Source organism: Vicugna pacos, chromosome 29 (genome assembly GCF_048564905.1).
Source record: "Vicugna pacos chromosome 29, VicPac4, whole genome shotgun sequence".
Classification (NCBI taxonomy): domain Eukaryota; kingdom Metazoa; phylum Chordata; class Mammalia; order Artiodactyla; family Camelidae; genus Vicugna; species Vicugna pacos.
The window spans coordinates 1,478,027-1,503,897 of NC_133015.1; the positions used below are offsets into that span (position 1 = coordinate 1,478,027).

The 25,871-nt window shown below is 52.8% G+C and overlaps 2 protein-coding genes across 8 annotated transcripts in view; both read right to left on the reverse strand.

The window, feature by feature from the left end:
* Positions 1-25,871, reverse strand: part of LOC116277790 (adhesion G protein-coupled receptor B1-like) — a 155,173-nt gene that overhangs the window by 84,451 nt on the left and 44,851 nt on the right. The gene's annotated exons all lie outside the window — the stretch shown is intronic.
* On the reverse strand, positions 655-19,888 carry LOC140690220 (uncharacterized). Of its 7 annotated transcripts, XM_072951705.1 has the most exons (12): positions 19,049-19,888; positions 14,138-14,493; positions 13,453-13,665; positions 11,284-11,374; positions 10,803-10,980; positions 10,541-10,619; positions 9,399-9,538; positions 8,987-9,076; positions 5,730-5,774; positions 2,496-2,668; positions 1,484-1,675; positions 655-781 (listed from the first exon to the last, which is right to left on the reverse strand). In XM_072951705.1, exons 1-2 carry the CDS (start codon positions 19,532-19,534, stop codon positions 14,338-14,340), a joined length of 642 nt encoding a protein of 213 aa, XP_072807806.1. In that variant the 5' UTR covers positions 19,535-19,888; the 3' UTR covers positions 655-781; positions 1,484-1,675; positions 2,496-2,668; positions 5,730-5,774; positions 8,987-9,076; positions 9,399-9,538; positions 10,541-10,619; positions 10,803-10,980; positions 11,284-11,374; positions 13,453-13,665; positions 14,138-14,337. The 7 variants fall into 7 exon arrangements, with proteins under 7 accessions (XP_072807806.1, XP_072807810.1, XP_072807804.1 ...); XM_072951709.1 differs by lacking the exon at positions 5,730-5,774 and having other exon boundaries at positions 14,138-14,427; XM_072951703.1 differs by lacking the exon at positions 5,730-5,774.

Here is a 25,871-nt window from a genome sequence, read left to right on the forward strand (position 1 = left end):
GGACAATTTGGGCATCAAATGATGAGTGATGTGTGTCATTATCTGAGTAAAATAGGATCCCATGAATCTATACCAACACAGACAGAGGAGATGAGAAGGCAAAGTCCTCCCCTACAGAAGAACAGTGACAGTCCGAAAAGAATGATGAAATTTGAAAAATGACCACAGAACTACCAGGGCTACAATGGACTCAGCTAGAATCATCACAGACACTACAAACTGGGAGGTGAAAACACAACGAGGGACAAGGTATCAGCACAGCCTCCAAGCATCTCCCCATGAACACTTACTACCATTCTTCTACTAACTTCCAGCGGAGACACCTGGCAGATACCTGACCAAGTGATAAGACTTCACGTCACTGGGATGCACTGGAAAGCACTCCGCATCATTCCTGTGGTGTTTCTGACAAAAGGAAGGACTGAAAAAGTGTTCCATATTGAAGACCAAAGAGACCACACTCAACCCTGGGCTGGGTCCTAAACTGATAAAGGACACTATTGGGACAGTGAGCAAAATCTGAGTACAATTAGAGAACATAGGTGGACGGTACGCAGGCATGTACCGTGCTCTATTTCTGCGACCTACTTCTGCAACTTGTGTGTACATTTAAGATTATTTCAAAATAAAATGGTAAACAAGAAAGCCCCGTGACCTCTTTGGTTTTGGTGATGGTTTCTGCAATGATGCTGGCAGCTCCTGGGTCATCTGTCACTGCGATACACGGCCAAGAAGAAGCTGAGGAAGCAGACGGGGTCACAGCATCCTCAGAAGAAACAATCTAGTTCAAAAACAGAAGAGGAGAGACTCAGCAACACGGCACACTTCCCACCCACCTCCAAAAGCCTTACTAAATAAAACCCTTTGGGCCAGCTGGAGTATTTCAGATTTTATAGACATAACGAGGCATTGTCACCACCTCCAGTGGAGTCTGGGACAGCCCTGCAAAGCCAAGTACATTCATATTCCAGGAAAATCTATTAATATTCACAACAGCTCACATGAAGAGGACTAAAATGAGCTCACATCTCTTCCTCTGAAGTAAGTTATAAAAACCTTTAGCTTTCAAAGCTTTCAGGTTTCAGAACTGCAGATAAAGGACCGAGGACTTGAGGGGAGGGTATAGCTCAACTGGCAGAGCGCATGCTTAGCATGCACAAGCTTCCGGCTTCAATTCCCAGTACTTCTCCAAAAATAAACAAATTAACTTAATTACCTAATCCCCCCAAAAAATAAATTTTAAAGAAAGGACTGTGGACTTGCATTTAGCAACTTTTTAGAAGAATAATCTCTTTCCACTGAAGCACTAAAAAAGCCTCCTGTTAAAATAGAGTATTTTTCCACTCAAGCCAAAAATCACAGCAGCAGGCACAAAAACACTCTGCATTAAGGGAAAGAGTGACGTGCACGTCATTGGACGTGAATCAGCTGCCTTCCCCTTCCTGACCTGAGATTGCGTCATCGCTCTCCCATGCACTGTTACCTCTCCTCTCTTCTCCTGCCATGGAGCTGGATCCAGCCTCTGTCTTCAGTAACGACAACCAGCACACATTCCTCTCCATGCACGGTACAGGCCACGGCACACACGCCAGAAGAGAGTGCCGAGGAAGAGAATGAGGGACACTCCACTGGGGTGACCATGCTGGCGGGCATCAGGGCCCCAACCACGGCGTCTCTGTCACGAGAGAGAGCCAGGCCTGGGGGAGCTGCCCGTCACCACCGCGGGGCAGCAGGGTCACGGCAGGACAAGCACTCACCACAGCACTCTCTTTTATAGGATAAGTATAGAAGAGTTTTAGGAACATTGAACGTTATTACTACGTATCCTCTGGCTAAAACCCACAATACTCAGTGCTGATCTTATTTATTGAATCACCACAGTGATGACAGGAGAAAAACTGTCAACATAAAAATCTAAGCAGAAAAAGCCTCTGACTGTCCCTGTGAAATCTCCCTCGGTTGGTGGAGGTCGAGAGTAATTTTGTGTTCAATGAAAGCCGAATACCAAGGGTGCCTCACGCGAGGCAGCAAAGACGAAGCAAAGCGTCCTTCAACGACTGAGTCAAGTCCCTGTGTGAGAATTGCCTTCTATTCATCAAGCCCGTAACCAGGATATACAGACAGATGGGCCACTTCCTCAGGCTGTGAGAAAACAGGAGCAGAAGGACGAAAAAGGTAACACTGGCAAAACTCTGCCTTATCAAGACTGAAGGGGGGGGAAGGGCCTGACACCTTACTGTGTATTAGTACCAACTAATTCTTCCTCTCACCACACTCCCAAATATGTTTAGAGATTATTGGCCATTAAGAATAATGAAAATGTTCTTCAACTTGATTTTCTAATTCGTATTTCAACTTCATTCAAGAAAGCACAAAGGTACATTCATTCACCAAAGGGTATCTGACCTAAAACTCACAATATTTAGAGACGGTAACCTAACATTCTCCTAGACTCCCATCATTGTGGGATTCTGAAAGTCAGCAATCAAGCCTACCTGGCACACGTGATTTGCAGGGCCGTAAGCATAGGAGACAAGGCCTGCTGTTTGGCCAGATTTCCACCTAGTGACAAGAGAATCGTGGCAAGAGAAGGGCAAATTTGGTTTCGAATTATCTGCACCACTGACTTTATCACTGGCAGCAGAAGAATCAGCATCCGAAGGCACACCTGAAAAAGAAAAATGAAGTTTGGGTTCAATTTTTCAGATAACCGTTTGCTTGATTTCTGTAACTTGATCTCCTGTAATTTGTAAAACACGTTGCACTATGCATTTTCCCATTTCACAGATGAACTATCAGGTTCATTATTATCTTTCAGAGTTAGAACAAATTATACTTCTCTAAAGATGCTACTTTCAGCAAAGTAACCATTTCACTGTAACTACAAAACGATGCAAATCTTCTGCAGAATGCACTTACTGCAATTTAGCTGTACATACGTAAGCTGTAAAAACACTACTACAACAACTGTAAATTTACCTGTCATTGAAATGGCACAAAAAGCAATCCAAAACAACACTGAAAAGACCAGATTTCACAATACACAGTCCTAGTGGACACGTGTTCCAGCTCACTGCTCCGAGGGTTCCCAGACCTCAGCAGAGGGAAGGCACCAGGTGGAACCCAGTGGTCTCTGTTGAACAGGAGGCAGAGCTCAGAGCCAGGAAGTCCGACGTGGCCCAAGCTCACAGGACTGGACACAAGAGGAGAGAGCTGCCCAGAGAGCCCCCTGGAGACATGCAGGTGCCCCCCAACCCAGCTGAGGGTGCAGCAGAAGCTGATGGGTGCCTGCATGAGAGGGCACTGCCCAAAGCCAAAGAACGAACTGCAGGAAAGGACTGTGCTGGGATGCGCCAGCTGGGAGGGCACAGAGGGCCCGGCACGGTGCCTGCTCCCATCAGCCAGATGGGAAGACCTCACAGTTCACCAGGCACTGAGTAGAACACCCAGTGGTGCAGGACAACTAGCCCCAGACTAATATCAGGTCTGAATCCACTTAACAGATCCAAAACCAAGATCCAAAGGGATCAAACGACTTCAGAGTAAATTATACGTAAGCTCAAAAAAGTTCATAGACATACAAAAATCTCCAGAAGCATTCACAGTAAGTTATAATGTACAGCATCTAACTAAAAGTTACCAGGTGGGCAGAAAGGCAGGGAAGTATCTGCGATCCACAAATAAGGAAAATCAACAGATCTGAGGAATGCAGAATTGACACAGATGTTACACTCAGCAGACAAAACAAAACACCTATTATATCTGTACTGCATATGTTCAACAAGAGAACCAGAGACATGGAAGAACAACACTCAAATCAAATTTCTAGGGGAGGATGGGGGGATGGGTATAACTTCGTGGGAGAGTGCATGCTTAGCATGCACAAGGCCCCAGGTTCAGTTCCCAGTACCTCCAAGGAAAAAAATAAAAATAAAAAAATACAACATATTTTAAAAATAGGAATTTTTGACTATACTTCAATAAAAACAAAGAGCTATTAAGTGAGCAAGTTTTACCTCCTTAAAAAAAATTCTAGAGAGGACGCTACAATGTGAGACCAAAATATTCTGGTCACATTACCAGCATATTAGAAAATGAAGACGACTAGTTGATTTGAAGATATAGCAATAGAAACTATCCAAAATGAAATACAGAAAAAAACGTTAAAAAATGAATAAAGTGTCAGTTGTCTGTGGGATAACTTCAAAAGCTCTAACATACATGAAGCTAGATCTCTCAAAAGAGAGGAAAGAGAAAGGTACAGAAAAAAAATTTTAAAGAAACAATGACTGAAAAATTTCCAAATTTGATGAAAATTAGAAACCCAAAGATCCAAGAAGTATAAAGAACTATACAAGTACACAAACCATGAAGACAAAAACCAGGAAAATCCTAAAAGTAGTCTGAGATAAAAGAAGTGTTAGGTACAGAAGAGCAAAGATAAGAATGACAGCAAATTCTCAGTGAAAACAATGTAAACCCCAAATTTTATACTCAGCTAAAATATATTGCAAACACAGAGCAAAATAATGATTAGTTCAGACATAAAAAGCTGGAAGAATCAACCCCAGATCTGAACTACAAGATACAACAAAGGAAATCCTTCAATGAGAAGGAAGATGATACCAGACGGAAGCATGGGTCTCCACAGAGGAATGAAGAGCACTGGAAGAGGTTGACTACGTGAGCAAGTACAGAGACATTCTTTTCTTATTATTTACTTTATTTAAAGAGATAACCTAACATGTAAAAAAATTAATAAAAAATAGTATCAAGTTTACAACATACATACAAATGTGTAACAACAATTGCAGAATGGCGGGGAGGGAAAAAATAGAAATATACTAGCTATGATTCATTTACTAGACATGAAATAGTGTAGTATCACCAGAAGGTAGTCTATGATAAATGAAATGTGCATAATATACATCCTAAAGCAATCATTAAAATAACATACTAAGGTAGAGATCAAAGAAAACAAAAAAAATTATAAAGAATAATCCATTCAAAGAAAGGCAGAAAAAGAGAAGGAAGAGCACAACGAACAGCTAGAACTAATAAAAAACAAATAGCAGGATACTGAGAAAACAAATACATCAATAATCATAATAATGTAAGTGGAATAAATACTCCAGCTAGAGACTGTCAGCAAAAAAAATTAAAAAGCAAAACCCACCTATAAGTTGCCTACAACAAAGCTTCTTTTACTGTAAAGAGACAAAGAGGTTAAAAGTAAAAGAATGGAAAAGATGTACCATTGTTCATCATGGCATATGGAATACCATGGTTTAAATACTATATAGCATTGATCAAAAGAAATGTTATTATATCATATTATCTGTATTAGTATCAGACAAATCTGATTTTAAAGCAAAAAATTTCAAAAGCAAACGGATAAAGAGGATAATCTGTCATAATGACAGCAGTCAATTAATCAAGAAAAGTAAATGTCTACTTAGAAGAGTAGCAAGAGCTTAAGCCAATAACCCAACCTTCTTAGAAAAAAAGAATTAACAGAGATTAGAGCAAAAATCAGTGAAATATAAAACAAAAAAAAATGGAGAAAATCAAGGAAACCATTAGCTTGCTCTTTGAAAATACTTAATAAAATTGATCAACCTCTAGACAAACCGGAAAGAGAAGACACAATTATCAGCATACAGAATGAGCACTGACATCACTACAGTCAACAAATATTAAAAGGAAAATTAGCAAATGTTGAGGCCTACCTGACGTCAGTAACTTCAACTTCCATCAAAGAGATATAAACCTTACTAGAAGAGAAACAAATAACCCTGGAATTATTTAAAGGAATTAAATTTGTGACTTAAACAAAAAAGAAACCACAGAAAGAAAACTCTAGACCCAGATGGCTTCACTGGTGAATTCTACTGAAATAACACCAATTCTACACAAATTAAAAAGGAAAATTGAAAAGGGAACATTTACCACTTTATTCTATGAGGCCAGCCAGCCAGAGAATATTAATAGAAAATTACACACTAATATCTATCATGAACAGAGAGGTTAAGGGTTCTTAAACTACTTTTTTTTAGCAAACTGAATATAAGGTACAAGACAGTAACTCATAGGTCAAAATTCAAGTCTGAAATGAGATTTTGAAAATACATAAAACTGAATGAAAACAAAATACAACATACCAAAATTGGAGACATGTAGCTAAAGCAGTGATGAGAGGGAAATTCATGGTACTGAAAGTTTCCATTAGGAAAAATGTCTCAAATCAATAATTTAAACTCTCACCTCAAAAAACTTGAAAAAATAGAAAATAAACATAAAGCAAGCATGAGAATATAAACCAATAAACTGAAAACAGATAAACAACAGACAAAAATCAAACAAAAAGCACCAAAACCAAGTGGGGCTTATTCAACATATGGAAGACTGACTCAAAATGCTGTACATGAATATCCATAGCAGGTTTTATTTGTAATAGCCAAAAACTAGAAATAATCTAACCGTCCTTAAAAATAGCAATTGTTTCTACACACTAGCAGAGCAACTTGAGTATTTCTAGATAATAGCAAAGAATAAAGCTCATTTTTAAAATACCATTTATAGCAGGATAAACAATATGAAATACTTAGGAATAAATATAACAAAAGATATGCAAGATCTATACACTGACACCGCAAAATGCTGCTGAGAACTAGTAGATTTTGACAAACAGGGAGAAATACTACTTTCATGGGTTGCAAGATTCAATAATGTGAAGCTGTCCCAAACTGATCTATAGTCGATGCAATCAAAATCCCAAGTAGGCTACTTAATAAAAATTGACAAGCTGATTCCGAAAGTAACATGGAAAATCTAAGGGCCTAGAATACCCGAAACATATTTTAGAAAGAACAAAGCTGAAGAATCAGCAACGCCTCAATTCAGTCTTTTATAAAGCTACAGTAATCAAGACCCTGTGGTATTGGCAACAAAACACAATATAAATCAAAGAAACAGAACTGAGAATCCAGAAATAGAGCCACACATACACGAAAACTGATTTTTGACAAAAGTGCACATTCTTTCAATAGAGAAACAATAATTTTTGTCAACAAATCAACTGAAACCACCAAGTATCCCTACACCAAAAATAAATAAAATTCAACCCATACCTCACATCATGGATGAAATGTAACTCAAGTTCAAACATATGCCTAAATGTCAAAAACTAGAAATTTCACAGGAAAACATAGGAAAAGAATCTTTATGATCTTGAGTTAGGCAGAGGCTGTTTAGATACAACACCCAAAGTACAATCCATAAAAGATAAAAACGGATCAACTGGACTTTATCAAAATTAAAATTTTCTGCTCTTTAAAATTCACCTCAGAGAATGAAAAGACAAGCCACACTGGGAGAAAATATGTGTTAATCATGTATCTGATGAAAGACTGGTACCCAGAATACATGAAGAATGTTCAAAACTCAGTAATAATAAAACAAACCACCTAGGTTTAAATACAGGCAAAAGGTATGAACAGACACTTCAACAAAACACGTATTTATCTGGATGGTAAATAAGCAAGACGCTCAACTTCATTACCCTTAAGGGAAATGCCAAGTAAAACCACAATGAGATACCACTACACAGCTGTAAGAAAGGCTAAAATTAAAGACTGGCCATACCACGTACAGACAGGAACACGGAGGAGCTTTGGAACAAGCCCTCTGCAGAACAGTCTGTAGGTCTCTTAAGATAAACACGCACCTCCCACGTGACCCAATCATGCCCCTCCAGGCCCTTACCCTAGAGGATGCAAGTGCATGTCCCCGTAAGACTTGCAAACATTCCCAGCAATTCTGTTTGTATAGCCCCAAACTGGAAGCAACCCGAGTCCGTCAACTGGCATATGGAGGAACAGACTGCAGTGCACCCATAAATAAAATACTCTTCAACTGAAAAGAATGGAATTTTGATGCAATGTGGATGAATCTCAAAACAATGGTGAAAAAAGTGAGATTCAGAAGAAAGCACACTGTGTAATTCCATTTACGTAAAACTCTAAAAAGGCCAGCTGATCTACAGGGACAGCAGGTCAGCAGTTGTGGGAGGCAGGCATGGGCCATGAAGCAACACAAGGAAGCTCGACGAGGTGTGTGTGTTTGTTCATTATCCTGACCGTGGTGCTGCTGTCACAGGTGCACGCGTGTCACAGCTGATGGCAATGATACTTTCAATACGTGTGTCTCCTTGTGTGTTGATTACACCTGAATAGACCTGCTGAAAACACCAAGCAGCCCAGCACGGTGCCTACACTGAGTGGTTATTAAAAAGTCTCCTCTGTTGGCAAAGGTGCACAGCATGGCCAGAGCCGGCCTGATCATAATACAAGAACCCGCAGTCTAGCTTCTTCTCGAGTTTTCATCCCAGCAGGAATACGAGTCTGTGGCTTTGGTTCAGCGTGCAGCTCACACAGCGCTAAAGCCTCTAACCTGGGAGTGCTGTTAAATGTTCTATCTGTGATGCTGGGGCCGTGTATAGAAGGGTCTCATACGAAACACAGACCTGTGTTACCTAAATAGGAAGCACCTAAGGGGTCCCTCGCAGTCTGGAAGAGGACAGGCTCGTGGACAGAGGGTGTTGCCACACCCATCATCATCCACGCCACGCTGTGCGAAGACCCACAGGCCACTCGTGTGATCTTCTGGCCTTCTAAGCCTTGCACGAGTGTGGGCTTTCCATGAACCGTCGTCGTGCTATTGCCCTGTCGCCCATGGACACTGTCACACTAAGCATATACCTGCTAAAGGTTGGGGGGGACAGAATTTTTCAACATTTCAGAAGATTTTCTTTAAATTTATTTCAAAATTCTTGCCAATGACTACAGATGAGTATTTACTTAATATCAACCCACTGAACTCATTTCGTTCTGTTACAGGACGCAGAGAGGTTTTCCTCTTCAACTAAATGCAGTAACATTTTTTCCTTTACTTTGCAAAGAAAAATGATCAAAAACAATACACTCACTTTTCAAGTAATGCACTTCTTGACTTTTTAGAATTAGGAAGTAGAATTCATTTTTAATTCATTTTGATTGAAGCACAGTGGGCTGTTTTGCTGTCAGAAATAAATTAACGAGTTTATCACCTGTAAGCCTGTCAGCCCACGGCCCCTCATGGCAGAAGTATAAGCAACACCTGTCAAGGGTAACTTTACTTCTGACATGAAGGACATATATCTCCCCATCAAACATTCGAGTGGGACCTGTGTCAGTCAGCAACTTTTTCCCGGGTGCCTCCACTCACACGGGCTCCTGGGCAGGTATACACAGGAACACGATGGACCAAGCCCACCCTCCTGGTTCTTCAAGGACCAGGACTCACCCCCTTTCCTCACAAGCTGCACTTTTGAAACGAAGATTTGTCACGACCTCACTTACCTGCATCGCTGACTGCCAGGCAGTGCAGGGCCCCGACAGCCACGTGAATGAGCTGCTTTCCACTCAGTCCTTCCACCACCTGCGGCTTCCTCACATGCACATCAGAGCCATGGCCCAGCCTGAAGTAATCCCTCTTTCCCCTGCAAGGAGGTTAACAGATTTTAATAGATGGTTGCGGTCTGGCGATGGCCCACCAGAAGACACTCATTGCTACGGTGCTGGAGCGGCTCACTGACAATGTCACACACAATACCCAAGGTCTTTGAAATCACGGTACAAAATAGGATACCATTCACTGAAATTAGTTCATTAATTCTGCTAGCAAGATCCTGAATGCCTGTTTTACAGTATTGAAGCTCCTGATGGAGGTTTCACATAAACAGATAGAAAACATGACATGACGTCCAGCCTCAAACGGCTCTTAAAACACCTCTCCGCTCTAATTCTTTCTCAACCTGCTTCTGGTTCACGACACTCAAGAGAAAACCATTATTACACTGTCTGTGGTCAGCTGGAAAATCCACTCCTTTCTGATTTAATAAAATAACCCTTCACTTGAAACACACCTGAACTCTTCCAGGGGTCCAAGAAATCAGAAATCTGTTTCCCACCCATTGGACCACTAGGTTTCTTGCATGGCAACAAAGGGAGAAACCCTTTACACACACACCTCACCTAAACAAGACAGACAAGCTACGTTTCTCCAGGCTTCTTCCAGAAACGACCCAGTTATAATGAGAAATGTCTTCTGATAATATTGCCATGAATCCCAACTCAACATAAATAAAAAGGACAGAGATGCCTGGATGGGTAAGAACATGAACGTTCCCCCCCTCCCTGTGGCCCTCACGCAGACACGCTGGCGGGAGACAGGCATTCACGTACCACGTCCACCCCACTCTCGACTTGGTCACGGCCAGGGAGAACTGAGCTCCGGGCTCGATCTGACACATTCCCTGCCCGCTCAGCCTCTCTGTTCTAGGGGATGTACAGCCTTCACTGCCTCCCCGGCCCAATTTGCCAAAGTCATCATCACCCCAGGAAAATACCAAACCTAGGTTTAAAAATACACACTTTAGTCCTGTGCCTCATGTTGGGGCCCCCAACCCCCCAGAGCAAAGTGGGGTCAGGACAGGACTCACCTTCATCGGTCAGAGCCAGGGTCTGGGCATCTCTGCTTCCACACGCCACTTGTATCACTCTGTGACCAAGGACTTTCACCTAATCAATCACAAACACAAAAACAGAGTCAAGCACAGGCACTGAGACAGCAAGGGAATTTTTTCCCACAGACTGAGAGCCGATACTGCACAGGTCTTTGTGACCTGACTGAGACACGGAGCTCATCTCCTCTGGAAATCAGATGGGAAGCTTGCTGCAAGCAACAGAAATGTGTGTAATCACCATTTTGGGCTTCAGCTGTGTCCTATTATCCCCATGTCCCAAGCGGCCGTACTCTCCGAGGCTCCTGCTGTAGAGTTCACTGCTGGACGTCAGGGTTGTGCTGTGCAAGCTCCCGCAGGCAATATCCTGGATTTGCTTGGTTTTCAGGGCCTCTATCAACTGAGGCTTGTAATAGTTCCTAGAGTAAAAATCAAATAATATTCCCTATAACCAATTCAACCTTCTGGAAAATAGGAAAAAGTGGACATCTACATGGATCCACACTTAGTCAAAACAGCTATAGACTAGTTGAACTATCAAATCTTAAAACAGAACATGTGAGGCCAAATTACAGCCATAGAAATTTTTTAATGTATTTTCCAGTTCCATTTTCATAGATAACTTCTCCTATTCAATTTTCTACAAAATAACTTTTAAAAGGCCTTGGATTCTTATGATCAGTAAGTTACTTACAAGCACATAATGAAGAAAATATTCTTACATTCTGCTGAAGTGTCCAAGTTTGCCATCATCACCTTCACCCCAAGAAAACACTTTCCCATCGACAGTTAAAGCCATAGCATGCGGTCCACCTGCAACATTCACACAGACTTATTATAAGGCAAAAATATTTAAGATAGTGTGGTACTGATGCAGAAACGAAGGTCAAACAAGCAGAAGAGGGCCCAGAAAAAAACAGACCAAACATTTAGACCCCTGACAAACTTAGAAGGTAGCACTGCTGAGCAACAGGGAAAGGCAACCTTTCAAGTCAACTGCTGCTGGGAGAACCAGGCATCCATATTTTTAAAAATTAAATGGATCTCCATCTCAAACTATATATAAAAACAGCTTTCACATGGATCTAAGATTTAAAGATAAATAAAAGTTCTAGATAACATAGGAGGATTTCTCCGATACGGAAACAAAAAAATTACTTTTATTACTTGAGGAAAAAAAGGCTTTTATTAAAAAGAACCATAGAAAAAAAGTGGCAACAGGTATCACTGACAAAAAACATTCAACATACAGGCACCTAAAGAACTCCTACACATCAATGAGGACAAGAGACATTCCACCAGAAAATGGGCACAGCACACTGAACAAGCACATCACAAAAAAGAAATTTAAATGGCCAATGAATACAACAAGGCTACCCGTTCCATTAGTAATTAAGGATATGCTAATTTAAAACACAATGAAATACCATATCATTACACACACACCAGACTGACACAATTTTTAAATCAAGCAAGAATATATAGCTAATGGAAGGGGAAGGGGGGCTGCCCTGGAGGAGCCAGAGAATTTGCCCCAGGCTCCCATCTCTCCCACACCTGGCTTGCTGACAGCCTTTGCTGCCCCCACCCCGTGACGGGACACACATTTCCCAGTTTGCTTACAGAAGGCTGGCGAGTTAGGGTCAGCTGGTAGCGGTCAGGTGGCCCCCGCACCCCCTCCACCGCACCCCGCCCGCCTCCCAGGAGCAGAAAGACCTGTAACCTCCGTCCTGCGAACCTGGGGCAGCAGAGGCCGCCCCAGGATAGGCCTCAGGGGAGATGAAAGCAAGTTCACCTGCTGGGGGAGGCAGCACCCCTCCTCACCGCTGCCCCCTGACCACACCGCGCCTGACTTCAAATAGCCCACTGAGACGGAAACAAGTGTCCTGCGAACCTGGGGCAGTGGTGGGGAGAGGAGCGCTGCTCCTGGCGAACTGGTCGGTTTACCCCCGTCTCCCCCACGGCATGGCCTGGGGGCTTCTGCTGCCCCAGGCACGTCCCTAGGTCAGCCTGCTCCCAAGAGGCGGCCGCGGTGAGGTTGGAGGCAGCGGCGGCACTAGAGAATTAGGGTTCTGCCTATGCGAGCCTGCGGACTTGCTTCAGACTCCCCCGCGGCCTGTCCAGGCCTCCGTCTCTGCTGTCCCAGGTGCGCGAGACTCCGGTTACAAGTCAGCCTGCTCCAGGAAGGCGGGCGCTGTGCTGTCGGGGCGGGGGTGGCAGTGGCGGCGGGATTGGGGCTGCCCGTGCTAGCGCGGAGATCTGCTTCCATTTCTTGCTGCCGCCCCGGCACGCTACCGCACCTCGCCGGCCTCCCAGCTGACTAACCTGTAACCTGCGTTCTGCGAACCTGGGACAACAAAGTCCGCCCCCAGGACAGGACGCGGGGAGATGGGAGCAAATCGACAGACTCCCAGGAGCACACTCCTCTCACCGCCGCCCCCTCACCCTGACAGCAACGCGTCGGCCTCCCAGGAGCAGGCTGACCGGGAAACGTGCACCCCGCGTACATGGGGAAGCAAAGGCCACCCCAAGCCGTGGGGAAATAGGGAACAAATTCAGGGGCTCCCACAGGGCACCTCGTCCCACCGCGGCCGCTACCGCAGACCCAGAACCGCACCGCCTCCCGGGAGCAGGCCATGACCTGAGGGCCGATTGGAGGTGTTCCGGGAATGTCCAGCGGCTTTCCACCTCCCGGGAGTGTCCTGCTTTCCCAAACCACAATATAAACAATACCGCACGCGGGATTCAGGGACTACTAACGGGGGGAGAGGGGCGCCCGCCTCAGGGTCCTGAAAGGCCCCGCGGCCTGGGCCTCACCCAGGCCCAACTGCGAAGCCCAGGCCTCACCCGCCGGCACCACGACCTGCACGCCTCCACCAGCGCCCTCTTACCTGCCCGGCGGCGGCAGCAGAGGCGGCGGTAAGTGGCGGCCCAGTCCCCAAGCTTCCTTCTTCCTCGGGAGCTGGCCCAGAAGAACCCAGCTCCCACTCGGCTTCCACAAGCTCTGGGTGGGCTCCCGCGTCCGCGCCTGTGCGTCTGTGCGTCCGCGCAGGCGCGCTGCTCCTCCTCAAGCCGCAGCCCGCACCCTCCGGCTGGGGCTCCTGCTGTGTAGGACCTGGCGAGTCAGGCCAAGCGAGGCCAGAAGGGGCGGGTCTCCACCCCCAATGCCCCCACTCCAGCACCGACCAGGTCCTGGAAGTCAGCCAAAACCATCACCCGCCCCGGGTCAGACTACACCACACAACCCCACTCCCCCTGCTCGCCTCCCCTCCCCACCCCGTTACTGTCCCCTCAACCCCTAGCCAGGCCCAGTCTCCCATCACACCCCCAAGACAGGGCTCCTCCTCACACCGAGCTCCCTGTCCCCACTCTCCACCCTGCTAGGTAGTAAGCTTGGCCCCCACACCCCAAGCTAACCCCTCATGCCTCACCAAAGGACCCCCAACATCCCGAAGTGGTCCATCCGAACTGGACCCTGAGCTGGGTCAATTCCACCCAGACCGGCCCCTTACTCCTCACCGCGGGATCCCCCCACTCTCCAAGTCCACCCCTACCCGGAGCTGACCGCCTTCTCACCTCTCACCCCCAGGTGGGCCAGGGAAGTCCGGGCTCGGGTCACTATAGGACGGCCCCCAGCGGGGATCCGGTACAGCTGGTGTCAGAGACTACAGGGCTCCACTGGCCTGGCTGGAGGCGGTTCCAATTTCAGGGCGCCCTGACCATGGCGCCCTGTGCCTCGTCTGAGCTGGCGGGTCAGGGTGGTCCCTGGTTGCCCATCACTGGCCTGTGAGCTTTGGGTGGTTGATGGCCCAGATGGTGATCAGGACCCGTAGGCCAGAGGCACTGGGCACACGGACCTGCAGGGGCTGGGGGCGGAGTGCGGCTGAGCCCAGGGGGAATAGACAGAGGAGGTGGGCCGTGTGCACGAGGCTCTGGGACAGAGGAAAAAGGGATGGTAGATTTAAAAGTGTCCATATTAGGAGCCCACAGCTGAACCTGCCACGACACTGGTCCCTTGCATTGGAGAGACTGTTGACTGGCCAGTGAGACTTCCCCTGCCCTCCTCCCCCCTATATAGTTTACAGGCAATTGAAAGGACTTTGACAGGTCGTCTTAACCACCTATAATTGTTACTTTGTGGGAGATCAGGTCCAAGTTACCTGAACCTGGCAGGGCTCCTGCCCAAACCCCAGCCTGGGGCAGAGGAGGACCCACCCAGACACATCCTCTTACCAAAAGTCACTGTAGTAGAAAGGAACAAACCAGGCTCCATATTAGATCTCTTCTTCCTTTTCCTTTAACCCTGTGCCCTGTTTTCTAGGCTTAGTCTTGCCAGCTCTGCACCTTCTGTAAAACAATTTTGCCTTTAGCCTGAAATAGACAGGAGAGCCTATTCTTGGGGCTCTGACCTTTAAGGATGTTAACACTTCTGCACTCCTACAAAGGTAACAAGTTGCAGAATAGAAAACAACCTTTGTTTTTTTGGTGGTTTTACAGGGGCCCCCTGACCTGACCCACGTGGACAGCTGCAAAGGATTCCCAGAACAAAGAAATCCTACACCAACAAGTTTGCACCAACCAACCACACCCCTTCTCCTTTTTAGTAGAAAAACATCCTGACTTGGGGAAGTCAGCGGGAAACGACCCCCACCCACCACCACCAAATGGTACTCAAATCAACTGAACTTGTGAATTGTACCTTAGAGGACAAAAGGGATGATTAAATTAAGGGCCAACAGAGGATCTTCTTATCCTGGATTACCTGAGTGACCATAAATGCAATTATATGTATCCTTATAAAAGTAAAGCAGTTTTGAGGGAGCTGAAGAAAAGATGATGTGAAGACAAAAGATAGACATGGGAGTGATATGGCCACAAAGGCTACAGAGGAACAGAGAAGGAGCCAAATATTTGGAATAAATCAATCTTATCAAAAACTGTTTAAAGGAGACTAATAAAAAGGTTTTATGCTCTCTATAAAAGCAAAAGTGATAGACATATGTTAAATTAAGTCAAGATGATTCCATTAAACTGAAAACCAAAGTAAACAATAATTAAATCAGATTTCCATTAGTAAAGTAGCAGGCAATAAATTGTAGAAAATTCAAATAATATGAAGCCAAAAAAATAAGAAAACAGGAAAACTATGAAACAAATCAAATAATTTAAAAGTTGTATTTAGTAATTACAGAAACAGCTGACCCATAGGTTTTTTAAAAAACTATAAAGAAATATTATAAAATAGAAGCTTTCTAATCTAAAGTAAGTCTGAGTTTGAAAATCAATGTTAAACATGTATTTGGAAAAACAGCTAAAAAGATATCCATACTGGATATACTCTGGTAAAAATTTTATTTTAAAACTCTGAAATCACGTATTACACACATCCATGTTTAAAAACAACAGATTATCTTCATGAACAAAAATCTATATATTTAAAACATTTCCACTATATCAAATGTCAAAAAAGAACAACTTTTAAGAGCACTGAGAAATAGAAAATCCTATGCTCAATTCACTTGTATTCCTTATTTGAATGTAAAAGCCAGATTTCTCTCAAATAAATATTTAAAAATATACAATCCTTTTAAACTTCTAGGACTTCTTGTCAATTTTTTGTCTTAATTCACCTTTATTTCTCATACTAAGTGGTATCAAGGCTAAGATTTTTCAGAGAAAATTCTGATCATATCCCTGTTAAACTCTCTCAATGACTTCACATCCTTCTCAGGATAAGACCTTGAACAGTGCATTCAATCTACTGCATATCCTGGTCCCTGCCTCTCTAGCCACCTTCCCCGCACTGGGGTCACTGGGTTGGTTCCACCCCCCTTTTTTCTAAGTACCCTTATATTCACCTCTCTAATGCCTTACTCCCCCCGCCCCGAGAGTGCTTCTCCATTCTTTACAGTTCTATGCTGGTTTAATCATATTTTTATATAATTTCACATATGTTCGGCTATATAAATTTTAAGGCTTTCCACTATATTCTAGTAACAGTAAGGTTAGTCGCCTCCCCATCACATTTAATACTTGTTCAGAATATTTGTTTGCATAAACTTAAAAGTGAAATTTTATTAAAATCAAAGCACCACAAAATATTTTAGTTGGTTTCATAGTCAGCATATCAAATTAACCAGTATTACGTGAACTAACTAACGGGGGTGGGGGAGGCACCAGGAAATACTTCAGCAGCCCAAAATCGCCTCAGGGTCCTAAAAGGGCACGCGATACGAGCCTCACGCACCGGTACCCCAACCTGCACACCTACACCAGCACCCACTTATCTACACAGGGGTGAAGAAGGCAGCGGGGGCTACGACAAGCGGCGGCAAGGTCCACAGGTCGCATTCTTCCTCAGAAGCTGGCCCAGGAGCGCCTGGCTCTCATAGGGCTTACACCAGATCTGGGTGGACTCCCGCGTCTGTGCGCCCACGAATCCGCGCCCCTCCTCCACCCGCCGGAAGCGCGGACCCTAGGCCTGGGGCTCCTGCTGCACAGGAGCCTGCGGAATTGCTTCAAACTCCCCCGCAGCCTATCCGGGCCTCCGTCTCTGCTGCACCACGTACGCGGGACTCGGGTTACAGGACAGCCTGGCCCAGGAAGGCGGGCGCTGTGCTGTGGACTACCGGGGTAGGGTGCGGCGGCGGCGGCGGCGGCGGGATTGGGGCTGCCCCGTGCTAGCGGGAGGGTATGCCTCCATTTCACGCTCTCCCTGCCGCCGCCTCGGTACACTGCGCGCAGCCCGCCCGCCTCCCAGAAGCACACTGACTCGTATCATGCGTCCTGGGCACCTGGAGCAGGAAAGGCCGCCCCCAGGACAGGGCGCGGGGGAGAGGGGAGCAAATCCACAGGCTCCCAGGAGCACAACCCTCTCCACACTACTGCAGCTAAGGCTGCAGCTGCAAATCCCGCCAGCGCACCATGACAGCACCGCGGCCGCCTCCCAGGAACAGGCTCACAGGGAGAGGTGCACCACGCGGGCATGCGGAAACAAAATCCACCCCAAGCCGCGGGGGAATACCGAACAAATTCAGGGCCACCACGGGGCAGACCGTACCACCGCGACCGACGCCTTGTCCCCGCGACCGCACGGCACCGCACCCGCCTCCTGGGAGCAGGACAGAACCCGAGGGCCAGCAGGTGTTCCGGGACCGTCCAGCGCCTTCCCACCTGCCAAGGGTGCCCTGCTTTCCAGCCCGAATAGACATGGCAGCGCAGAATCGGGGTACAGAGACTACTAACGGGGGTTGGGGGGCACCATGAAATACCACGGCAGCCCGCATCCGCCTCATGGTCCTGAAAGGCCCCGCGACCCGGGCCTCACCCACGCCTAACTGCACAGCCCAGGCCTCACCCGCCGGCACCACGACCTGCACTCCTCCAACAGCGCCCCCTTACCTGCCCGGCTGCGGCGGCGGCAGCGGGGGCTACGGCAAGCGGCGGTCCGGTCCCCAAGCCGCCTTCTTCCTCAGGAGCTGGCCCAGGAGCGCCGGGCTCCCGTCCGCCTCCCACTAGCTCTGGGTGGGCTCCCGCGTCTGCGCGCCCACGAATGCGCGCCCCTCCTCCACCCGCCGGAAACGCGGACCCTAGGCCTGGGGCTCCTGCTGCACAGGAGCCTGCAGAATTGCTTCAAACTCCCCCGCAGCCTATCCGGGCCTCCGTCTCTGCTGCACCACGTACGCGGGACTCGGGTTACAGGACAGACTGGCCCAGGAAGGCGGGCGCTGTGCTGTGGACGACTGGGGTAGGGTGCGGCGGCGGCGGCGGCGGCGGGATTGGGGCTGCCCCGTGCTAGCGCGAGGATAGGCCTCCATTTCACGCTCTCGCTGCCGCCGCCTCGGCAAAATGCGCGTACCCCGCCCGCCTCCCAGAAGCCTACTGACCTGTAACCTGCGTCCTGCGAAACTGGGGCTGGAAAGTCCGCACCCAGAACAGGACGCGGGGGAGAAGGGAGCAAATCGACAGGCTCCCAGGAGCACACCCCTCCCCCTGAGGCTGCAGCTGCAAATCCCGCCAGCGCACCGTGACAGCACCGCGGCCGCTTCCCAGGAACAGGCTCACAGGGAGAGGTGCACCCCGCGAACATGGGGAAGCAAAGTCCACCCCAAGCAGCGGGGGAGTAAGTAACAAACTCAGGGGCTGCACGGGGTAGCCCGTACCACCGCACCCGCTTCCCGGGAGCAGACCACGACCTGAGGGCCGGCCGGGGATGTGCCAGAGCCGTCTAGCGCCTTCCCACCTCCCGGGTGAGCCCTGCTTTCCCAAAACCGAATATAAACGGCAGCGCAGACGCGGGGTGCAGGGACTAATTCGGGGGGGGGGCACCAGGAACCACTGCGGCGGCCCGTACCCGCCTCAGGGTCCTAAAGGGCCCACCGCCCGGGCCTCAACCATGCACCCCTACCTGTGCGCCTCCCCAGCTGCGCAGCCCAGACATCACTCGCCGGCTGAACGACCTGCGCGCCCCCACCAGCGCCCCCTTACCTGCCCGGCGGCGTCAGCGGACCCGTCGGCGAGCGGCGGTCCAGTCCCAAAGATGCCTTCTTCCTCGGGAGCTGGTGCAAAGAGCACCCAGCTCCCGCCCAGCTTCCCTACGCTCCGGGTGGGCTCCCGCGTCCGCGCGTCTGTGCGTCCGCGTCCCTCCTCCTCCCGCCAGAATCGCGGACCCTCGGGCTGGGGCTCCTGCCCTATAGGAGCCTGCGGATTAGCTTCAGACTCCCCGCAGCCTATCCGGGCCTCAACTTCCGCTGTCCCAGGGTTCGCGGGAGTCGTGTTACAGATCAGCCTGCTCCAGGAAGGCGGTCGCTGTGCTGACGGGACGGGGGAGGCGGCGGCGGGATTGGGGCTGCCCCGTGTTACCGAGGGGATTTGCTTCCATTTCACGCTGTCGCCGCCGCCACCCCCACACACTACCGCACCGCGCCCGCCTCCCAGGAGCTGACTGACCTGTAAGATGCGTCCCCCGAACATGGGGCACCAGAGTCCGTCCCCAGGACAGGGACGGGGGAGATGGCAGTATATCCACAGGCTCCCAGGGGCACACCCCTCTCTCTGCTGCCGCCGCTAATGCTGCCGCTGCAAATGCCGCCCGCGCACCCTGACAGCACCGCGGCCGCCTCCCAGCAACAGACTTACAGGGAGAGCTGCACCTCGTGAACATGCAGAAGCAAAGGCCACCCCAAGCCGCGGGGGAATACGAGCAAATTCAGGGCTCCCACGGGTCAGCCCGTCCCACCGCGACCGACGCCAAGGCCACGCGAACGCACCGCACCCGCCTCCGGGGAGCGGGACATAAACGGAGGACCAGCAGGAGGTGTTCCTGGACCGTCTAGCGCCTTCCCACCTGCCGAGGGTGCACTGCTTTCGCAGCACGAATACAAACGGCAGCTACACCCGGGTTCACACAGTACTAACGGGGGGGGGGCGGCACCATTAAATACAGCGGCGGCCCGCACCCGCCTCATGGTCCTGAAAGGCCCCGCGACCCGGGCCTCACCCACGCCTAACTGCACAGCCCAGGCCTCACCCGCCGGCACCACGACCTGCACTCCTCCAACAGCGCCCCCTTACCTGCCCGGCTGCGGCGGCGGCAGCGGGGGCTACGGCAAGCGGCGGTCCGGTCCCCAAGCCGCCTTCTTCCTCAGGAGCTGGACCAGGAGCGCCGGGCTCCCGTCCGCCTCCCACTAGCTCTGGGTGGGCTCCCGCGTCTGTGCGTCCGCACATGCGCGCCCCTCCTCCTACCTCCAAAAGCGCGGACCCTAGGCCTGGGGCTCCTGCTGCATAGGAGCCTGCGGAGTTGCTTCGAACTCCCCCGCAGCCTATCCGGGCCTCCGTCTCTGCTGCACAAGGTCCGCGGGACTCGGGTTACAGGACAGCCTGGCCCAGGAAGGCGGGCGCTGTGCTGTGGGCGACTGGGGTAGGGTGCGGCGGCGGCGGCGGCGGCGGGATTGGGGCTGCCCCGTGCTAGCGGGAGGGTATGCCTCCATTTCACGCTCTCCCTGCCGCCGCCTCGGTACACTGCGCGCAGCCCGCCCGCCTCCCAGAAGCACACTGACTCGTATCATGCGTCCTGGGCACCTGGAGCAGGAAAGGCCGCCCCCAGGACAGGGCGCGGGGGAGAGGGGAGCAAATCCACAGGCTCCCAGGAGCACAACCCTCTCCACACTACTGCAGCTAAGGCTGCAGCTGCAAATCCCGCCAGCGCACCATGACAGCACCGCGGCCGCCTCCCAGGAACAGGCTCACAGGGAGAGGTGCACCACGCGGGCATGCGGAAACAAAATCCACCCCAAGCCGCGGGGGAATACCGAACAAATTCAGGGCCACCACGGGGCAGACCGTACCACCGCGACCGACGCCTTGTCCCCGCGACCGCACGGCACCGCACCCGCCTCCTGGGAGCAGGACAGAACCCGAGGGCCAGCAGGTGTTCCGGGACCGTCCAGCGCCTTCCCACCTGCCAAGGGTGCCCTGCTTTCCAGCCCGAATAGACATGGCAGCGCAGAATCGGGGTACAGAGACTACTAACGGGGGTTGGGGGGCACCATGAAATACCACGGCAGCCCGCATCCGCCTCATGGTCCTGAAAGGCCCCGCGACCCGGGCCTCACCCACGCCTAACTGCACAGCCCAGGCCTCACCCGCCGGCACCACGACCTGCACTCCTCCAACAGCGCCCCCTTACCTGCCCGGCTGCGGCGGCGGCAGCGGGGGCTACGGCAAGCGGCGGTCCGGTCCCCAAGCCGCCTTCTTCCTCAGGAGCTGGCCCAGGAGCGCCGGGCTCCCGTCCGCCTCCCACTAGCTCTGGGTGGGCTCCCGCGTCTGCGCGCCCACGAATGCGCGCCCCTCCTCCACCCGCCGGAAACGCGGACCCTAGGCCTGGGGCTCCTGCTGCACAGGAGCCTGCAGAATTGCTTCAAACTCCCCCGCAGCCTATCCGGGCCTCCGTCTCTGCTGCACCACGTACGCGGGACTCGGGTTACAGGACAGACTGGCCCAGGAAGGCGGGCGCTGTGCTGTGGACGACTGGGGTAGGGTGCGGCGGCGGCGGCGGCGGCGGGATTGGGGCTGCCCCGTGCTAGCGCGAGGATAGGCCTCCATTTCACGCTCTCGCTGCCGCCGCCTCGGCAAAATGCGCGTACCCCGCCCGCCTCCCAGAAGCCTACTGACCTGTAACCTGCGTCCTGCGAAACTGGGGCTGGAAAGTCCGCACCCAGAACAGGACGCGGGGGAGAAGGGAGCAAATCGACAGGCTCCCAGGAGCACACCCCTCCCCCTGAGGCTGCAGCTGCAAATCCCGCCAGCGCACCGTGACAGCACCGCGGCCGCTTCCCAGGAACAGGCTCACAGGGAGAGGTGCACCCCGCGAACATGGGGAAGCAAAGTCCACCCCAAGCAGCGGGGGAGTAAGTAACAAACTCAGGGGCTGCACGGGGTAGCCCGTACCACCGCACCCGCTTCCCGGGAGCAGACCACGACCTGAGGGCCGGCCGGGGATGTGCCAGAGCCGTCTAGCGCCTTCCCACCTCCCGGGTGAGCCCTGCTTTCCCAAAACCGAATATAAACGGCAGCGCAGACGCGGGGTGCAGGGACTAACTAATTCGGGGGGGGGGGCACCAGGAACCACTGCGGCGGCCCGTACCCGCCTCAGGGTCCTAAAGGGCCCACCGCCCGGGCCTCAACCATGCACCCCTACCTGTGCGCCTCCCCAGCTGCGCAGCCCAGACATCACTCGCCGGCTGAACGACCTGCGCGCCCCCACCAGCGCCCCCTTACCTGCCCGGCGGCGTCAGCGGACCCGTCGGCGAGCGGCGGTCCAGTCCCAAAGATGCCTTCTTCCTCGGGAGCTGGTGCAAAGAGCACCCAGCTCCCGCCCAGCTTCCCTACGCTCCGGGTGGGCTCCCGCGTCCGCGCGTCTGTGCGTCCGCGTCCCTCCTCCTCCCGCCAGAATCGCGGACCCTCGGGCTGGGGCTCCTGCCCTATAGGAGCCTGCGGATTAGCTTCAGACTCCCCGCAGCCTATCCGGGCCTCAACTTCCGCTGTCCCAGGGTTCGCGGGAGTCGTGTTACAGATCAGCCTGCTCCAGGAAGGCGGTCGCTGTGCTGACGGGACGGGGGAGGCGGCGGCGGGATTGGGGCTGCCCCGTGTTACCGAGGGGATTTGCTTCCATTTCACGCTGTCGCCGCCGCCACCCCCACACACTACCGCACCGCGCCCGCCTCCCAGGAGCTGACTGACCTGTAAGATGCGTCCCCCGAACATGGGGCACCAGAGTCCGTCCCCAGGACAGGGACGGGGGAGATGGCAGTATATCCACAGGCTCCCAGGGGCACACCCCTCTCTCTGCTGCCGCCGCTAATGCTGCCGCTGCAAATGCCGCCCGCGCACCCTGACAGCACCGCGGCCGCCTCCCAGCAACAGACTTACAGGGAGAGCTGCACCTCGTGAACATGCAGAAGCAAAGGCCACCCCAAGCCGCGGGGGAATACGAGCAAATTCAGGGCTCCCACGGGTCAGCCCGTCCCACCGCGACCGACGCCAAGGCCACGCGAACGCACCGCACCCGCCTCCGGGGAGCGGGACATAAACGGAGGACCAGCAGGAGGTGTTCCTGGACCGTCTAGCGCCTTCCCACCTGCCGAGGGTGCACTGCTTTCGCAGCACGAATACAAACGGCAGCTACACCCGGGTTCACACAGTACTAACGGGGGGGGGGGGGCGGCACCATTAAATACAGCGGCGGCCCGCACCCGCCTCATGGTCCTGAAAGGCCCCGCGACCCGGGCCTCACCCACGCCTAACTGCACAGCCCAGGCCTCACCCGCCGGCACCACGACCTGCACTCCTCCAACAGCGCCCCCTTACCTGCCCGGCTGCGGCGGCGGCAGCGGGGGCTACGGCAAGCGGCGGTCCGGTCCCCAAGCCGCCTTCTTCCTCAGGAGCTGGACCAGGAGCGCCGGGCTCCCGTCCGCCTCCCACTAGCTCTGGGTGGGCTCCCGCGTCTGTGCGTCCGCACATGCGCGCCCCTCCTCCTACCTCCAAAAGCGCGGACCCTAGGCCTGGGGCTCCTGCTGCATAGGAGCCTGCGGAGTTGCTTCGAACTCCCCCGCAGCCTATCCGGGCCTCCGTCTCTGCTGCACAAGGTCCGCGGGACTCGGGTTACAGGACAGCCTGGCCCAGGAAGGCGGGCGCTGTGCTGTGGGCGACTGGGGTAGGGTGCGGCGGCGGCGGCGGCGGCGGGATTGGGGCTGCCCCGTGCTAGCGGGAGGGTATGCCTCCATTTCACGCTCTCCCTGCCGCCGCCTCGGTACACTGCGCGCAGCCCGCCCGCCTCCCAGAAGCACACTGACTCGTATCATGCGTCCTGGGCACCTGGAGCAGGAAAGGCCGCCCCCAGGACAGGGCGCGGGGGAGAGGGGAGCAAATCCACAGGCTCCCAGGAGCACAACCCTCTCCACACTACTGCAGCTAAGGCTGCAGCTGCAAATCCCGCCAGCGCACCATGACAGCACCGCGGCCGCCTCCCAGGAACAGGCTCACAGGGAGAGGTGCACCACGCGGGCATGCGGAAACAAAATCCACCCCAAGCCGCGGGGGAATACCGAACAAATTCAGGGCCACCACGGGGCAGACCGTACCACCGCGACCGACGCCTTGTCCCCGCGACCGCACGGCACCGCACCCGCCTCCTGGGAGCAGGACAGAACCCGAGGGCCAGCAGGTGTTCCGGGACCGTCCAGCGCCTTCCCACCTGCCAAGGGTGCCCTGCTTTCCAGCCCGAATAGACATGGCAGCGCAGAATCGGGGTACAGAGACTACTAACGGGGGTTGGGGGGCACCATGAAATACCACGGCAGCCCGCATCCGCCTCATGGTCCTGAAAGGCCCCGCGACCCGGGCCTCACCCACGCCTAACTGCACAGCCCAGGCCTCACCCGCCGGCACCACGACCTGCACTCCTCCAACAGCGCCCCCTTACCTGCCCGGCTGCGGCGGCGGCAGCGGGGGCTACGGCAAGCGGCGGTCCGGTCCCCAAGCCGCCTTCTTCCTCAGGAGCTGGCCCAGGAGCGCCGGGCTCCCGTCCGCCTCCCACTAGCTCTGGGTGGGCTCCCGCGTCTGCGCGCCCACGAATGCGCGCCCCTCCTCCACCCGCCGGAAACGCGGACCCTAGGCCTGGGGCTCCTGCTGCACAGGAGCCTGCAGAATTGCTTCAAACTCCCCCGCAGCCTATCCGGGCCTCCGTCTCTGCTGCACCACGTACGCGGGACTCGGGTTACAGGACAGACTGGCCCAGGAAGGCGGGCGCTGTGCTGTGGACGACTGGGGTAGGGTGCGGCGGCGGCGGCGGCGGCGGGATTGGGGCTGCCCCGTGCTAGCGCGAGGATAGGCCTCCATTTCACGCTCTCGCTGCCGCCGCCTCGGCAAAATGCGCGTACCCCGCCCGCCTCCCAGAAGCCTACTGACCTGTAACCTGCGTCCTGCGAAACTGGGGCTGGAAAGTCCGCACCCAGAACAGGACGCGGGGGAGAAGGGAGCAAATCGACAGGCTCCCAGGAGCACACCCCTCCCCCTGAGGCTGCAGCTGCAAATCCCGCCAGCGCACCGTGACAGCACCGCGGCCGCTTCCCAGGAACAGGCTCACAGGGAGAGGTGCACCCCGCGAACATGGGGAAGCAAAGTCCACCCCAAGCAGCGGGGGAGTAAGTAACAAACTCAGGGGCTGCACGGGGTAGCCCGTACCACCGCACCCGCTTCCCGGGAGCAGACCACGACCTGAGGGCCGGCCGGGGATGTGCCAGAGCCGTCTAGCGCCTTCCCACCTCCCGGGTGAGCCCTGCTTTCCCAAAACCGAATATAAACGGCAGCGCAGACGCGGGGTGCAGGGACTAACTAATTCGGGGGGGGGGCACCAGGAACCACTGCGGCGGCCCGTACCCGCCTCAGGGTCCTAAAGGGCCCACCGCCCGGGCCTCAACCATGCACCCCTACCTGTGCGCCTCCCCAGCTGCGCAGCCCAGACATCACTCGCCGGCTGAACGACCTGCGCGCCCCCACCAGCGCCCCCTTACCTGCCCGGCGGCGTCAGCGGACCCGTCGGCGAGCGGCGGTCCAGTCCCAAAGATGCCTTCTTCCTCGGGAGCTGGTGCAAAGAGCACCCAGCTCCCGCCCAGCTTCCCTACGCTCCGGGTGGGCTCCCGCGTCCGCGCGTCTGTGCGTCCGCGTCCCTCCTCCTCCCGCCAGAATCGCGGACCCTCGGGCTGGGGCTCCTGCCCTATAGGAGCCTGCGGATTAGCTTCAGACTCCCCGC